This window comes from Epinephelus lanceolatus, chromosome 19 (assembly GCF_041903045.1).
Source record: "Epinephelus lanceolatus isolate andai-2023 chromosome 19, ASM4190304v1, whole genome shotgun sequence".
Lineage (NCBI taxonomy): Eukaryota > Metazoa > Chordata > Actinopteri > Perciformes > Serranidae > Epinephelus > Epinephelus lanceolatus.
The window spans coordinates 6,378,812-6,396,656 of NC_135752.1; the positions used below are offsets into that span (position 1 = coordinate 6,378,812).

Genomic DNA, 17,845 nt, shown 5'->3' on the forward strand with positions numbered 1-17,845 from the left:
GTGCTCAAAGAATGAGGTCAGCTGACTACCTGAATATACTGAATGACCAGGTTATTCCATCAATGGATTTTTTCTTCCCTGATGGCACGGGCATATTCCAAGATGACAATGCCAGGATTCATCGGGCTCAAACTGTGAAAGACTGGTTCAGGGAGCATGAGACATCATTTTCACACATGGATTGGCCACCACAGAGTCCAGACCTTAACCCCATTGAGAATCTTTGGGATGTGCTGGAGAAGGCTTTGCGCAGCAGTCAGACTCTACCATCATCAATGCAAGATCTTGGTGAAAAATTAATGCAACACTGGATGGAAATAAATCTTGTGACACTGCAGAAGCTTATCGAAACAATGCCACAGCGAATGCATGCCGTAATCAAAGCTAAAGGCGGTCCAACGAAATATTAGAGTGTATGACCTTTTTTTTTTGGTGGTGACTTTTTTTTTGGCCAGGCAGTGTACATAGTGCGCCTTTTTCGGGGCAATGTGGGGCGTGAGCAAGTAACAAAACATGTTGCTCAGCGTGTGATGTAAATAGTGACGTGGGAGGGAAGCCACGGCTAGTCAGTTCTTCGGGAGCTCCTTCAGGAGCTCTGTGCTTTCTCTTGTACGACGGCCCGTTCTTCACCGTCCCCGTCATTTGATGGTTAATGGCCTCTTCGTTTGCGAGGACAAGGAGGGCGCGCAATTCCTTGTCTCCCCAGCTGCTCATCTTTACAATGTCTGTCAGGTTTGCATTTCCCTCTTGCTAATAGCTAATTCCTGCTATCAGCTGTTTCCTGTTTATCCACCGCCAGTGGCTCGCACGTGCGGTGTCATCAACAGCTCCTCCCACAAGTCTTCAACAGCCCCTCCCGTTGTGGAAGGCAGCCTCGGTCTGTTTAAACTAAAAGGGTTCCACCAATATGACTACCCTACAAGGCAGAAAATTGGGCACCTGGGATCAACTCACCAATCCGGCTCCGTGTGTCTAAATATTTGCAGCTTGCCAACAAAACGGCCCAACATTTGCGGAAAATCTGGCAGTGTAAAAGGGGCTTTTGATTCTGGGAGTGTAAAAGGGGCTTTTGATTCTGGGAGCCAGAAGTGACCATAGAGAGTGGAGCTATGGAGGAGTGAGGGGTGGATTTGACTCACTGTGGTGAAGCCTTGCAGAAAATCTGTCACTCAAAGCAGCCCTGCCTTTAATCATATGTAACTTTAAGCCTTAATAAAATGCAAACAGAGAGTTGTGTAAACATTCATCCTCCATACAGTTGTCACAAAGTGGAAAATAAGAGTACAGAGACCAAAACCGCTTTTTGTACCCGACTGTGAACATGTTTACTTCCGCTGTAAAGCTGGGCATTTTAACATTGGGATTTATGATTAATTCACTTTTGGAGCCAGCCTCAAGTGGCCATTAGAGGAACTGCAGTTTTTGGCATTTGTGCATTGGCTTTATTTTTCTACCCTTGAGGTTGTCGCTTGGTCCCAACCCAAAGAAAACTAATTTATAATGACATAAAACTGAGAAAAGCAATACAACCTTGCATTTGAGAAGATATTTCAGTCCTAATTTTAATACCAATTTGTCTTTGATGTGGCTCACTATAGGTACACACAGAATCTTGTGCCATTATAGATTCATTTGTTTATTTTCTTGATTAACATAAAAATCATTTGGTCCTCAAAATGTTAGGGGGAAAAAACTAAAAAAAAATACTCATCCCGATTTCGCCAAAGCCCAAACTGAAATTCTCTTTTTTTGTTGTCCTCTGTCTATCTGAGAGTCCAGAATCTAAAGATATTCCGTTTAATGCCATAAAACACAAAGAAAACCAGCAAATGTTCTCATTATAATTACTATCAATTAACTAATCGTAGCAGCTCATGTTCTTTTCAATACAGTGTCTTCTTATAAAGTTCCATTTACACTCTTAAAATAAGAATTAACAGCTATATTAATTCATGATGCCATTATAAAGTAGTAAACATTAATGTTCATACACAGAAAAAATAAAATGATCTGACTACAGGAGAAAACAGTGTCAGAGTACGGACGGTTGCAGTCTGTGCTTGCAGGAAAAATAACCCTGCATTACTAACTTAGCTGCTGTGTCGTCATGGTAACAGCCATGTGACTCAGGGCTGGTCATGAGCAGCAAACATCCTCCAACTCTCTCTCCTCTCTCTCTCCTTCCTTCCACATGCTCTCTCGCCCAATCCGATCCCAGCGTCCTTGTCGGGTTAACCCACTCGCAGAGGGAGGCAGCAGGAACTTGGCAAGACACAATCTCCAGTTTGAAAACACCCATATGTCATTCACCGGCCTCACAGCTTTCAGCGGCAGATAGAAATGAGTAACAGATGAAGAAAGAGTGTGTGTTTAAATGTTCACATTTAAAAAAGATTTTGGTCGCCACTTTCAGTCTTTTCTTCTAACAATTTCTCAAGGTACAGGGACGCACTGACGACTGACTGTCTTTTTCAATTGTCTGAGTGTAATAAGTCAAGAGAAAGTTATAGTATGTCTGCTGCCTTTTCAAATCACTTATCCTTGACCTCCATGGAAGATATAATAAGACCAATATGAGAAGTGAAAGAGAAACGTTGCATTATGAAATGGCTAAATTCATGCTTAGAAAACCCAACACTACATAACCGTGCAACATCAGCTGAGAACGTAAACTCTGTGCCATTTGAAAAAGGGTTTCAACTAACGATCATTTTACTATAGACCGATCCATATTTTAATATCTTGTAATCATTTGGGCTATAGAACAGACATCACAAGTTCCCAGAGCCCACAGTATTGTCTAGAAGTGTCTTGTTTTGTCTGACCAAGCAGTCCAACACCAAAAGATATTCTGTTTAATATGACAGAAGATGAGGAAGAAACTGCAAATATTCACACTGGAGAAGCTGGACCAGGGAGATTTTGCCACGTTCTGCTGAAATTATTAATTGATAATCACAGTACTTGCTTATTAATTTTCTGGCAATACACTAATCACTTCATCCACAAAAAATTCCATCTCTTTTTGAAACATCCTTGGGTTGAGCACTTTTAGGATGGCAGCATCTCCTTTCCTTTATGATAGTCCTTGCATTTAGAGACAACGCCTAGTTCTAATCATGAACTCGGGAACCGCACCAAATACAAACAAAAAAGAGAGAGAGAAAAAAAAGACACATAGCTGCATTACTATACTGTCTGTCTCTCTTGTAAAGTCTGGGAGTGATACATGTTGTCTTGAGCTGCTCAGAGAAGCAAAGGGGTGAGGAGTGGCACCTTAAACATGAGTTGTACCAACAGCCACATGATCAGATTCTGTTCCTTTACTTCTGAATGTGTATGAATTTTGGCAGAGCCTGTTTTACACCTGTTGGTGGACAATGTATTGTACTTAGTTTAGCTCCAACATTCCAGTCTTAGTTTGTTGCTAATAATTCATGTGAGATCTTTTCACAATAATGTTTAATTGGACTAGTTTCAAAGTGAATGCCTAATGAATGGCCTACAGGTTAAAATGCGAAGCATCTAATCACAACGTCCCCAGTTTGCCCAGGAACCTTTGTTGCTGGAGGTCCTTTCTCTCCTCTTATTGACCTCTCTGCTGTTGCTATAGAATAAAGTCAAAGTGCTATTTTGGGAGACAAAAGTGTGCTTCACTAAAAGTAAAAAAAATGACATCTGCAAGGTCAATATGCAGCTCATTACACTACTAAAGATAAAAGGGGAATCTGTGATAAACCATACTTTCAAGTAAGCTGTACTTAGTCCTGTTAGCCAATGACAGTAAACAATAAATGGTCTGTTCTCTTATGTAGTCTATGTATAACAGGTGTCAATATGTCCTTGTCATACCTGAATTCCTGTGCTCCCAAAATACATGTCTGTTTCTAGTGAAAACATGGTGGCAGCGAGTTGAACTCTGACCTACTGGCCTCACTGTTAAGTAGAAAATATCATCTGGACACTGTTTTATTCAAAAGAGCCGATACTGAAGAGGACAGCTTGTTTACAATCATCTATTATACAGGACTAGAAGCTCCAGTACTTGTTGGAACAGCTAAGTCTGACTTGCTAATTAGGGGGTAAGTGCACACACAGGACACGCTCTCTTTTCTGCTCTGAGGAATTGATTGTTGGACTGGATTATAACCAATGGCCTTGAGAATTACAGAGGATGTGCTTCACCCCCCACCCACTACCCTCCACCCCACCCTGCCCTACCACAATATGACAACAAACCAATCACATGCTACATCATCTGCTTTCATCTGGAGTAAGAACTAGGTCGCTCTTGATCAGGAGAATCACCATACATCTGCAGGTTCAGCAGCATGCATTACACGAGCCAAGTGTGCAGGAGAGCTCATTGTTGTCTGCCGGGGGATTTAAGCAGGTTTGCTTTCCCTTTGGCACCACAAAATTAAACACTACACTCTTTGAAACTATATTTTCTTGTGGAACTGACAGAAAAACAATAATGTCTTATATTGCTTTAAATCACATTGTACCAAAATAAGCAACTGTCTGAGCTCTGATACTTTCACAACAGTAGTTTACTGCATTACTGCCTAATTTTTGTCAGTGTATGGAGGCTGTGAGTGGATAAATGATGGACGGCTACTTCTATCAGGAGTATGTGGTTTATTTGTTGTATGTCTGGGGCAGTTTGCCACAGAGGGACAAGCATTTCCTTCAGTATGACAGGAGTACTTCATACAGTTAGCCATGGGTGGCTAAGCTAGCAGTGTTTGCAAGACAGTGCAGCTGTAATGCTCTGCTGAAATCTGCATTGGGGCTACTCAAATCCACAAAAACAACGTCAGCCATACCCTGACACGCCGAATGACAACTGTAGCTTGGCATGCAAGTTACATACCCCATTTTGCTGGATTTTGGTGGCTTTAGTTGAGTTGAAAATGATCCTCTCGGTGGTCTCTTGAGGGCGGTGTGAACAGGCTGGAGGCTAGCTTCAGCTTCTGATCCCCTCTCTCTATCTCTGTCTGTGTCCAACTAAAGCCGCTCTGCTTGTTGTGGCTTCACGGCCGGCGGAGCCACGGTGCTGTTCTCTCACCAGACATGGGCTCGTTGTTGTTGTTGTTGTTGTTGTTGTTGTTGTTATGCCCTTGGGTACATTTTCGTTTGGTGGTTTCATCCGAGGAAACGTGTCTGTGCATTCATGATGAAGACAGAAGCAGCAGCACTGGCGCTAGTAGTTAGTTGCAGCCGTTAGCCAAATAAAACTCACAAACGAGGATTAACGAGCTAAACTCGGGGCAACACTGACAGGAAAGGCAGTGTGATTTATCACCAATTTAAGCTTGTGAACTTGCCTTTTTGAATACAAACAGTGTATTTCGAAAGAGAAACACAAAAATGTTGTCAAACCGGTAAAATAGCGCTAAATAAGAGCTTTATCCACACGTCGCTAGCTTGATTTAAGTACTCCGTTAGCTGCTGCTGGTGTGAAAAACACTGGAATCTGACAAACTGGTACATGTAGATTTAGTTGTCCTCAGCCGAAAAAAACTCAACAAACCGACTGTTCATAAATCCCACTTTCAGTCGCTGGCTCTTTCTTTCAGTCCGCTGTGCCATTAAATTAAATTTCTCCAACCTAGTGTGGCATTAAAGAGTTTTTTAACTGCAGTAAGTCAGACATTTACCGCCGCTCTGTGATGGTGGACATCTTCTCTCAAGAGGGAGCTTGGTCTCCGGTGTTTTTGGAGAAAAGACAGAAAACACTTGGGGCATAATCCAGGTTTTATCTTCATCATCCTCCAGCTCGGCTTTACGGACGTCGATGTTCACCGAAAAATGTGTAGGTCTGATGTATGTGCAGCCACTCATAAACAAGCTGCTGTCCTATTGTTTACTTCATTGTTTGCGTTATTTATCCGAGTGTTAAACCGGGGTTCAAATTATGATCCAGGGGCTCCATCGGCGGCTTCATCCTCTCATCATCGTCCGCCTGTCTGGTCTCTTTCAGCCCGCATCTCATTCATTTAGCTCGGCTCCATCCTCCGCTGCTGCTCTGTAGGGAGCATTAACTGACGACGTCATCACGTCACCTCTGAAATTTTGACGTAATTAGCAATAAAGTGTTTGCTCACATCCGGTGTGGCTATAATAAAAGTTGTGTATTTTGCAGTGGTGGGAGAAATACTATATATATATATATATATATATATATATATATATATATATATATACTTACATATATGAATTATAATCATTGACACATTGTTTACATGACTCTACTATTGCTAGGTAGTAACAAATTTAACCTGCTGCCAGGTTGCTTAAACTATAATTATACATCATAATGAATTTGTTAGTTATATTTTTTGTTATCTGAATCTACAAAGTAACTTGTATCTGATGTTGTCAAATAAATGGTGTGGAGTAAATAATGTTATAAACCACCTATTACATGTTTATAAAGTGCTTATAAATGCTAAATAGGGGGATTAAAGTAAAGTGTTCAACCTTTATACATCAAGGAGTCAGCAAAGACAAAATGTTGGTGCTTAATTTTATTTTGAAAGGAAAAAAATATATATAATTGGGATATATAAAGCAGAGAGGAATGTCATGATAGGAACAAAAAAAAAGCAAAAAAAAAGGAATCTTATAAAGTACATTTACATTTGTATGCTTTTAAAAATCATTTTAAAATATGAAGTTTCAATAAATACTTCAATACATTTAGGCATGCGGATATATTTTTTTTTTTACATTTCATTACAGTATTTAATTAATAAAAATGACTTTTTCATCTTAATTATTGCACTTACGTTGTGATGGGTTCGTCCTAAAACCAGTCACATGCATAAGGTCATAAAAAGGTTAAAGGTCAAACTTGGGTCATGTTCAGGGTCAGAAGAAATCTACAAGTTTAACAAAAATGTTTTTTTTAAAAAAAATGGTTCAAGAAAAGAAAGGGACAGAGCAGTGTGAGGAAGTTACCCGTAACTGAGCAACTATCTGTTGCCAAGTTTTACCATTACACATGATCTGGAGGATGTTTAATATCATTAACAACCTCTGTGAATGAGCCACGATGTCTTACTGCATGCAAAATGTTCAGTCACGATGATTTGTGACACTTAGCAACAGTTTCTCTATTTGAATGGGAGCTGTAACTCCACAATTTCAGGAATAGTTTGACATTTTTGGGAAATATGCTTGTTTGATTTCTTGCAGATGATGAGAAGATCAACACCATTCTCATGTCTGTCCAGTAAATATGAAGCTACAACCAGCCGCTGGATAGCTGAACATAAAGACTGGGAACAACTTGCCTGGTTCTTTCTTTAGGTACCAAAATCAGCCCACCAGCACCTCTAGATCTCACAATAATACATCATATCTTCTTTATTTAGCCAATATGTAAAAACTGCAATTCAGTGGTTTCAAGGGGGATTGTTTTAGACAAACTATGTCCCGCCAGTTGTTTTCTACAATGCTTGAACCTGCAGTAACTGAACACAAACTTCATACTATCACCTTTCAAGTATCAATGTAAGAAAACAGTTAGTTTCTCAGACATCCAACCTGATGAATAGACATCAAATATTCACTCCCTTTTAGCTCTGGTTTTGGTCTCTACCAACTTCTGAGGGGTCTGGCTGCTCAGCAACTAAATGCAGTTACCCAAACGTACATTTGCCAGACCAACCAGTTAGTCTTCATTCTCAAAGTCTTCTTCTCCTGTCTAACTGAAAAAAAAAAAAATATATATACTACTTGAAAATACTTCAGATGAGGCATAAATCTTAATGGAAGGCAATGGGAGTTGCCTTTCACAAAAAGGTGCATAACTTCCATATGGATTCACATGCCAATTGGCAAAAAGTGGGATTGCCTGGAAGCACATGGTCACAGTTATTGTGAATTTGTTTTACTTTTGACAAAGCCAGGCTAGCTGTTTCCCCATTTCCAGTCCAGTCTTTCCAGTCTGCTAGGCTAAGATATATTTATCTGCTGGCTGCTGCTTCATATTTACTGCACAGACGTAAGAGTAGCATCTAATCTCTCACCTAACTCTCAGGCAGGAAAGTGAATGAATAAATTCACTTAAGTCAAACTATCCCTTTTAAAATTAGCCATGGTACTCAGTGCATGACTTGTTAAATACAGAAATGTAAATGTGATTTTCAGTTAAAGACAGTTTGACAGGGTTTAACACATAATAAAAAGACTGGTATAAAATCACACACACACACACAACAAACTCAAACAACAACTCCAGTAAGTATATAAGCTTGTAAAACAAATGTTGGAAGGCAGTGGAAGGAGAGACAGAGACTCTCTGTCAGGTTAATAAAAATGACAGTAAAAATAAATATAAACATCACATATGATCCGAATGTTGAGAGCAGGAGGCTGCGTATGCTACCAGCAGAGGGCGATGAAGCTTCAGACTTCAGCTGAACTAATTCCCAAAGACAGGTTTAGTTCAACATGCAGCATAGAAAAGTTTGTGCATCATGCATTCAAACCAGAAATCCTCCACATGTGGACTTTGTTAAAGATTAAACATTGCCTCAGCATTTTTTAAAGACCCCATGAAACATCAGTTAATCTGGAGGTTGTTTTCTCAAGTAATCGATTAATCATTTAGTCTATAAAATGGTGAAAATGCTAAGTGATGTCATTAAATGTCCAAAAAGACATAAAACAGAGAAAAGCATTAAATGGTCACGTTGGAGAAGCTACAACCAGAGAATAATTTGAGTTTGTACTTTAACAAATGACTTAAATGATTAATCGATTGTTTAAATAATTACAGATTAATTATCCGCTGAATTGTTTAAGCTCTAATAATACTATTTTAAGAGAAGAGCCCCATAAAAAGGTTTTCATCATCTGTCTTGACGCACTGCCATCTTTTTTAGATACATTTTTTTGGTCATTTGTTAATGGGTCTTTAAGAGTTATTAAAGGATAATGTATCATAACGGAGGATGATCACAATGTAGAACATTATAATTCATCGGGGGGAATCTGCAGATATTAAAATATTATATCCATCCATTTCTTTTCCATCTCAAAGAGTGACAGCACAATCAGTCCATCACATGAAACGACCAAAGTTAGATTCAAGTAATCTTTTTTTTTTTTTTTTTCCAGTTGGTGCTGAATATATATGTATATATCATATAATATATTTTGTCAAAATACTGTCCCAGTTAAAATGGCATCCTTGGAGGAGGAAAAACATAGAACGCACGTCAACAGATAATATTTGTTATTAATAATGATCTGGAGAACGACAGCTGATTGTGTGTTAAAATTTCCAGTGTTGGTATTTCCAAGTTTACTTTGTATTTCTGCCCCAGCTGCGCTGAGCTTCTAAAAGTCTGATCCTGTCTGGGCTGAAGGTAAACAGTTAGTTTGGATCATATCCTAACATAAACTCTCTCACTAATGTACTGCAGCTCTATCAGATACAGCATGTTAAACTAGATCAGCAATTTTCAAGGTGACACAAATTCAGTATATATTAAATATCAATGGGTTTTGTCAGCCCTATTATTAAAATAATGCTTTAAGTTTTGGAATTACATTTCCTATTATGCTTTGGGGTAATCTCTCAAGAATCTGTAGGCGACAGAACAAGATTTCTGTCAGAAGTGTTCTGGTTTCCATTTGTAGTCCATTTGTGGTCTGAATAGTACTGACCAATTACTTTTGGTAACAGGTAAACAGTCCATGTGGAAAGGTGGAACGCACTGGTCGAAATGCAACCTCAGAACCCATCAGCTATTATCAGACAATGATTTAAGCCAAAATGACCACCACATGGAAGTGGAAGTCTTTGCTCTGATATCTGCTATATCGTCATACCAATAGCCAATGGATTGTGCTTTGGGTGATGTATACAGGAAGTGTAACGTAATGGAGTCAGTGAGTTAGCTGTGAGCTACAACTTGAGCCCCATTTTGGCATACTGGCACCATTAAAAGTATGCCGAATTAGGTGATAGCAGTTCCTGTTTGTAGTGTACCAATGGATGTACAGACAACTATCACTGTTTTACTTTGTTACTGTAGGAACTTAAAGCTCTGCATTCAAAAGGAGTGTCTTTTTTCTATGAATTCTAAGCAGATTTGAGGATGTTTTTGAAGCAAGACATTAGAGATAATGACATCCTCGGGAAGTGTAAGTCCCACTAAATCTAAAAATATGTGCATCATGTCTGTGTGTTCAGATTTGAATGAGTTATGACTCTGAGAAGAAGCGCAATTTTTGGTGCAAATCGTGGCAAAAGGGCGCTAAAAGTTTTAAAGCACCTTCATAGCCTCCATGAGCTGCTACTGCTTCAACTGCTGAAAACTACAATAACTAACTTCCTGCTTTTTTAAGAACAGATGATGGAGACTGACGCCGAGTTTGATATCCTTCCTCCAAAACCTCTTTTTTGTTAGAACATATTCTTACTTTATATTTAACTATTTCTATATGTAGCTATTTATCATTTTTAAATTAAAAATGCTAAAAACAGGCATGGGTAATTTGCTAAACACAAATTAGTGCCAGTTTTGGCACTCTTCCCACCAGGATGATAAAAATGATCCAGATTAGCAAATTAAAGTTTGACATTATGGGAAATATGCTAATTTGTCTTTTATGCTGAGCATTTGTGTGCTAAATACAAAGTTACAGCCAGTAGCTATATTCCCCCAAAAAGGTCCTTTAAGGAAGTGGGAATTGTTCTATCACGTGTACACGTTTAGGCATTTTATGCACTGAAAGATACAGTACAGATGGTTGTCACGTAGTTGAATGTAAAAGTGTACAGCACACGTATTCAGTCAAGTCTGAATGCTTACTGTGTCGTTGTAAGTGAGAGAAACGTAAAAAACATAATACTCACTTCCTAAAACAAACCCATCACAGCAAGCTACAGTACAACTCTGACATGTAGACTAACATAATGAGAGGTTAGAGGTTGTATCCTCGCCAAGAATGCCACAGCAATGACATAAAAAAAGATTAGTGGTCCATCTTTACAAACAACACACAGAAGCATGAGTAAAAAAAAACCCACATACTTCTGAGCAGTTTTCTATTATAAAAAAATCAAGGGTTTTTGTTCAAATTGCACCACGGTATCTCCAGGTGATTTAAGCCATTGCTTTGTCTTCATTTTGGCTCCAAATATCCATAAAAGATGGAATTTATAAACTTCCAATAAGCTTAGTTTTCCCAGTCAGTGCATGGAAGGCCTTCATCCTCCGACTCTGACTCTGGCGAAGCCTCCTTGATTCTCCGCAGGGCCTCGTGGATGCTACGGGTCAGAGCGTCGGCAGAGTGGGGGAAGCTCTTGGTGTGACGCTGCTGCTCCGGCCGGGTCCGTACCTTCTTCAGCCGGACGCCCTGCCGGATCTGAGCCAGGATGTTGTTGCTGTCGTCGTCTGGGTCGGGGCCCAGGACTCGTAGCTCGGCCTTCCTCAGGTGGAAACTGCCACGTTTGAGAGAGGCCAGCACCTCGTCCATGGGGGAACTCGCTGCAGAAACGCACAGATGCCGCAGTTAGCCTCACATACAAGTTAAAGACTTTTTAATACCAGATAAAAAGCAATTTAATACCCATTTGACAATCATAGCGGCCAAAGCATGAAAGTATGAAGGAGAACCAGTGGAATTATTTATTATCACATCACATTTTGCAGTACTTCCATGCAACTTTTTAACAAAAATTTATACTCATAATTAATTTGATGCTAAAACTTGAAAAAAATTTATTTTACTCATTTAAGTTTTTGCTGAAATCAACACTTCACTTGCACATTATGAGCTGATGAGCTTCCAAGCTACTTAAGCTAGCTTTTTTTTAAAGATATTTTTTTTTAGGGCTTTTTTGCCTTTAATCGATAGGACAGTTTATTCACGAGAGAGAGAGAGAGAGAGAGAGAGAGAGAGAGAGAGAGAGGGTGCCCCAGCAAGCAGTATATTCACAGTGTTTGGTGCAGGTCTAATGGTGTTTGACTTAAGTTCCACAAAAAAGACTCTATAGCCTCCTGCAGCAAAATCCACCAACACAACAGGCATACTTTCAGTTTATGTAGGTGATAATGTAAAGCAAGCAGCTCGCTTTGTGTCCGGTCCCTGCATCACCTTGTCGATGTTCATCTTGCCATAATGAGCCGCTCCCTGTATATTGTCCTACTTATTACACTGCTATTTACTAAAGAAATAAGTCATTTAACCTAAAATATTAATTTAAAAAATGATTTTATTGATTTAAAAATTATTTTCTTGCTTCCAATAAGCGTCTCTGATGAGAAATGCGTCCACAGCAATGGTCAGTTATTCAGCCGTTCCAGGATGCAAATTCAACCAATCCCTGTGATTTCTGCATGATCTTGCAATTTTGTCCAATCAACGCAACCTTTCCACAAATTTGACCAATCATCTCAGTTTCCAGTGAATCTGACCAATCATAGATCTCCCCCACATGACATTACCACACCCACACTCCTTGTTTCTGGTTGTGGAGAAGCAAACATGAGTGACACAAACATCTCACATTTACCAACAAACTGCTAAAGACCATGCAAGGAATTTCCCTGATGTTCTGAACAAACGTTGAGGTTAACAGTTTTGCACCGCGAGCAACGTTTGGTTGAACACAAATGACAATCATGGACTGGCAAACACTGTTCTACCACAAAACACAACCAGAGAATGGCTGTGATGCATTGACAGAAAAAGACAAATCACAATGAGAGAGGCTGTTGCATCCAGATCTGTTGCACGTGCTGAAAGAGTCAAGGTGAGTTGATTAAATATGCATGGTTAGTGGTAATATTTGTGTAGTATACATCACAAACTCAGAACACTGCACTTTTATTCTCACTGGGACAAGTTGCCTTTGATTTTTAATGAATTATACAAAACAAAAAAAGGAAGAAATTGTGACAATTTTTGAAATTTTCACATGCTTCTGCAATTTAATTGCAAAAAAAAAAATGCCAATAAGCATCACAACATGCATCAGTTTTTGTAGAAAATAGCTTGTCAAGCTATGGAAGTGCAATAAACACCAAAGGTCAGGAAGGTATTTGACAAATAGTAACTGACTTCCAGATCTGCTGCCATACTTCTGATGCCAAACTGTGTTAAACTTTGGACAGTGGATGTATAAAGGGTACTATTCAAATAAAAGTTATTCATATTATGTTATTACATCTATATATTGCAGTTCTCATTATTAGAGGCGGGGTCGGCACTGGAAATCATGAAATCAGTTGAAACAAAGGCAGATTATCCCATGGCTTCTATATTAAAATATGAGTTTGTTTGGCTGCACTGTAAACAGATACACCACCTGCTCTCCTGTTGTATCTGTAACAAAGCAGCTGCTCAACAACTGTTTGCTGCTAAGACTTCTGGGAACTGTCATATTAACTGCACTTATTACTACTATGTATAACCACAGGTGGCGCCAAATAAACCAGGACTGAAATCTAAAGGATTATAACTGAACCAAAGACTTTTCAGTTGTTATATTATAAAGTGAAAAATGCAAGTTTCCTCCTCACCTCTCCTCCATTGCGACGAGTCCAGCGAGGCTGTTTTCTTCAGCTTCTTCCTCGCCGTCTGTAGCTGACTGCTGTCAAAGAATCGAGGGGAAAATGGAGCCAGGGGTAGAGAGGAAGATTCTGACTCGCATTTATGATGCTGCACTGGGCTGGGGTTATGTCCCCTCCCCTCACCCTGCTGCTGGTCCTCTGAGGGAGGAAGTGGTGGAGGAGGCGGGGGAGGTGGAGGAGGAGGAGGAGGAGGGGGAGGAGGACCCAGTGAAAGAATAGATGGGGAGGCCGAGAGGGGAGGCAGTGAGAGGAATGGAGATGAAGAGTCAAGAGTTTCAAGTTCAACTGTAGGTAAAGAGACACTGTCGCAGCCGCAGACGTCGGGTGGTGGAGGAGCAGAGAGTTCTGGGAGATCTAAGATGCAGTCGGTCTGAACGCTGGCTGAATGAGTGCTGGGCTGCTGTCCGGCTCTCCTCCGACTGTGAGGCTGACTCAGACGCAGCCGGCTGGACTTCACAGTCACCTGGCCTGGATAACGCTGATATGGAGAGTCAGTAAAAAGAGGTCAGACACAAGGATCACATTTTAAAGGTCCTCTTCAGAAGGAGTTGATCATTAGTGGATTTCTAAGTGCTCACCTGTTTGAGGCTGCGGAGTCGGTCCAGAGTTCGCTGCCTCTCCTGACTCACTCTTGTGTTGCTCTTGGCTTCATCTTCCTCAGCTTCACCTCCCTTTACAGGAAACAACAGAGTAGCTCTGATGTAGTAACAAGTTCATTTAGACTAAATAACTGGACCCCAACTGCTTAAAAAGCAGTCTGCTCAGGCCAACCTGAATTCCTGGAGAGAATTTCAATGGAAGAAATAACAGATTTTTCAGAAGACCACAAACTGTGACAAAGATGAATCCAAACCATTCAGGTAGCTGTAGGAGGGATGATGAGAGAGCATGGCTACCCATGTGAAAATATTTTGGCAATGCCCACTGTTAGATAACTTTTGGAAATCAATATTTACCACTGTGAGCAAAGTATTTAATGATAACTGCTAAGGGATCCTCTGACAGCAATTGCTGGAGTGAAACAAGATATAATTCACAGTAGGAAAAAGATGTATGCCTCACAAATATTACAAACCGCAGTAATAAAAGCAATTACAATAACATAGCTTAAAAAGGACCTCTCCACCTACGCTACCTATATCTTTAAAGTGAGACAAAACACACAGGAAATTTTATTTTCTATTTCTTCATAAGCCAAAGACTGTGATAAGTATTTGAGTCTTACCTGTTGCAGTGTCTGCAGGGAATCAGCATGGCTACCTTGTCGCTGTTGTAACTTCTGGTTGTGATTGACAATACAGATTTCCTATTCAAGAAAAAAGCACATGAATGAACTAATAAACTAACCTGTGCAGCTGTTACATAAGACTTACCAGAGTCTTCAAAGCAGTGGTGAAATGTAGTTAAGTTCATTTACTCAAGTACTGTGCTTTGGTAAAAATTCAAGGTATCTGTACATTAGGCGTATTTTCAAAGCGTAGTATTAGTAATTTTTACTTAAGTAAAGGATCTGAATACTTCTTCCAGCACTGCTTAAAAAGGCCAGCAGCCTCAACAACTACCAGCATCTCACCGCCTAATGAATCATCAGTGCTTACCTTCTTGTTTTTGAGGTAGACTTTCTTGGCAGTGATGCGGCCTCTGCGGGCTTCGAGCTGCCGTGTCCTCTGCTGTAGGACACTGAGTTCTTCATCTCTGAGGGGGGACGGCGGGGTTGCAGGATCTTCTTCACCCTTCATAGCATCGGGGCTCTCAAAAGCATCATAGTACACCACCTCATCCTGTCGCTCTGGTACAACATCAGAACAGATTCAGCAAAATGCAGTTTATCAGTGCAGCTTGGACATGTTCTTGGTTTATATAGCTGGTATAAAGCATCTTCACTTTTGGTGAGCTGTCATGTCTTCCATCTTAATTATACAGTCTATGTGTTGTGTGTTGTTACTTCTCTGCCCATATAGTACTGCAATATCAACATACAGTATCTGTAGTAACCACCAGTCTGTCACACTAAACGATGCAAAAACAGATGTTCACCTGTCATTTGCCTGCGTAGACTCTGCAGCTGTGCAGTCAGCAGCAGCTCTTCACAGCGCAGCACCTCTGCCTGTATATCATACAGCTGCAGCTGCAACTCATAGTAGAGCGCCTCCAATTGGTCCAGACGCAGCATGGCATCCTCCCCACCTTGCAGACTCTGCATCTGGAAGCAACAGCACAACACACAATTGCATTACTCTCCTACTACAGACCAGGGGGCATGTGGCACAGGCTGAGTGATTCTGCAGTGCTTCCTGTCTGTGCATGTGTTTTTAACCGAAGTGGAAACTGAACCTGAGGCAGTGCTCCTGCTCTCTTTCTCCAAGTGCTGAGCCAACATACACCAGGTACTTTTTATGTATTTACATATGTACAGAAAGTATTGACCCCTACAGTCATTCCCAATGAGTCACTTCCACTGTTGAACACCAGGATGTTATTCACTCCATTGCAGGATGTCTGAGCCATGAGGTCATTTTACTAACACAGCCATTATCTTGCCTTTTTTCCCTCTCTCTCAAGTAGTCTTTGTCCAAGTGTTTGTGGTCCTCACTCGTGTTATTGTCAGTCAAGTACATTTACTCAAGCATGGTACAATTTTAAGGTATTTATACTTAAATATTTCCATTTTATGATACTGTATTTCACTACATTTTGGAAGCCAATATTGTATCTTTTTTTACTCCTCTACATTTATTTGTCAAAATTGTTTACTTAGCAATAGTTACTCTACATACTCAGATTATTATCACAAAACAAAAGTCAACTAATAAATGATGTATAATTATAAATTAAGCTGTACGACAGTTAAAATGAGCTCTGCCTTTACCAGCTGCATCATGAAAATTATGAATACATTAATGTATCATACTTATAATCCAGTAATATAATACAGATATGATTCTGACATGAACCACTCTGTAGGATGTGTACTTTTACTTTTAGTGCTTGAGGTATATTGTGATGTCAGTACTTATGCACACTTATTTTCACTGCTAGAAAAATGGTCTTTTCATAAAACTGGACTGTCTATGCAGTAGAAAGATGCAATTACTTTAGATACTGGTGCTACATGACCAGAGAAAAGACAGAAAAAAGGCTTTGGCATTTGCTTTTGCTCAAAGGGTAGAAAAACCTACAACTGCCAGAATGCACTGCACTACACGAGACCAATAAATGCTCCCACTGGTCAGTGAGGTAATGCGAGCTCATCCGTTTTCACACAGAAAGCAATATGGCAGCTGGCTGGGAACAAACTGTCTCGAGTTACAGGCAAACAGTGCACTAAAATATGTTTCTGAAAACATTTTAGGCAAGAAATAGGCAAAGCAGTAATAGAATCTTGATTTGTTTTTGATTAGCACTTCCCAGTTTTATCATTTGGTCTGAGTCCTCTCTATACACCTTCTGTCCATGGTGGAAGGCATACAAAAATAAGTAAGTAAAATCTGTCTGAGAGCCAGCAAAACGCATCATCCATCAGATTTTCGCAACAAATGACCAGGGAGATTTGGGCACTGGTGAGATGGAGCTCATTTACACATACTAAACATATTGTTATGATACAAAGCTGGTCAAACATCAGCAAAGTATCCCTTTAAGCAAGATTCTGAAAGGGCTGTGGCATTTACTTTTGTGCAAAAGGTAGAAAACCTACAACTGCCAGAATGCACTGCGCCGCTCCACACCAATGAACACTCCCACTGATCACTGACGTAATGTGAGCTTGTCCGTTTCAACACAGAAAGCAATATAGCAGCTGACTTGTAACATAAACTCTCAAATTAAAGTTAAATGGTGCACTAAAATATGTTTGTGAAAACTTCTGAGGTGAGAAATAGGCAACACAGTAAAAGAGTATTGCCTTAGATTTGATCAGTGCTGCGTAATTTGCCATCCGAGCTCAATGACTGTATGGCTCCAGCTTCTCATAAAAAAAATTCTGTCAATCCGCTTCTGTACTCTTTGTGTCCGTAATGGTAGGCAAACTAAAATGCGAAAGTACAATCTGTAGTTTGAGCAACAGCCCTAGAGCCAGCAAATGTTCTGACCGGATTATTTGAATTGAGAGATGAGCAGGAAGATCTGGGCGCTGGTAAAATAGAGGGAACTTTACCACAGTTCATTCACACATTACTACCCAAATTGTTAAAATAAATAGCTGGTTAAAAATAGGCAAAGTATCCCTTTAAGTAAAACTGGTT

General features: G+C 40.0%; 2 protein-coding genes across 2 annotated transcripts in view; both read right to left on the reverse strand.

The window, feature by feature from the left end:
• The window catches only part of homer1 (homer scaffold protein 1), a 36,731-nt gene extending 30,682 nt beyond the window's left edge, over positions 1 to 6,049 (reverse strand). Inside the window, exon 1 of the mRNA XM_033647731.2 lies at positions 4,877 to 6,049. Within this exon, the coding sequence (XP_033503622.2) occupies positions 4,877 to 4,881 (5 nt within the window). The 5' untranslated portion in view covers positions 4,882 to 6,049. The remainder of the gene's footprint in view (positions 1 to 4,876) is intronic.
• A 475-nt stretch (positions 6,050 to 6,524) lies between these two features.
• Positions 6,525 to 17,845, reverse strand: part of jmy (junction mediating and regulatory protein, p53 cofactor) — a 43,265-nt gene continuing 31,944 nt past the window's right edge. Inside the window, exons 5-10 of the mRNA XM_033646852.2 lie at positions 15,639 to 15,804; positions 15,200 to 15,390; positions 14,827 to 14,907; positions 14,180 to 14,272; positions 13,551 to 14,079; positions 6,525 to 11,513 (exon numbers count right to left, since the gene is read on the reverse strand). Coding sequence (XP_033502743.1) covers positions 11,203 to 11,513; positions 13,551 to 14,079; positions 14,180 to 14,272; positions 14,827 to 14,907; positions 15,200 to 15,390; positions 15,639 to 15,804 — 1,371 coding nt within the window. The 3' untranslated portion in view covers positions 6,525 to 11,202. The remainder of the gene's footprint in view (positions 11,514 to 13,550; positions 14,080 to 14,179; positions 14,273 to 14,826; positions 14,908 to 15,199; positions 15,391 to 15,638; positions 15,805 to 17,845) is intronic.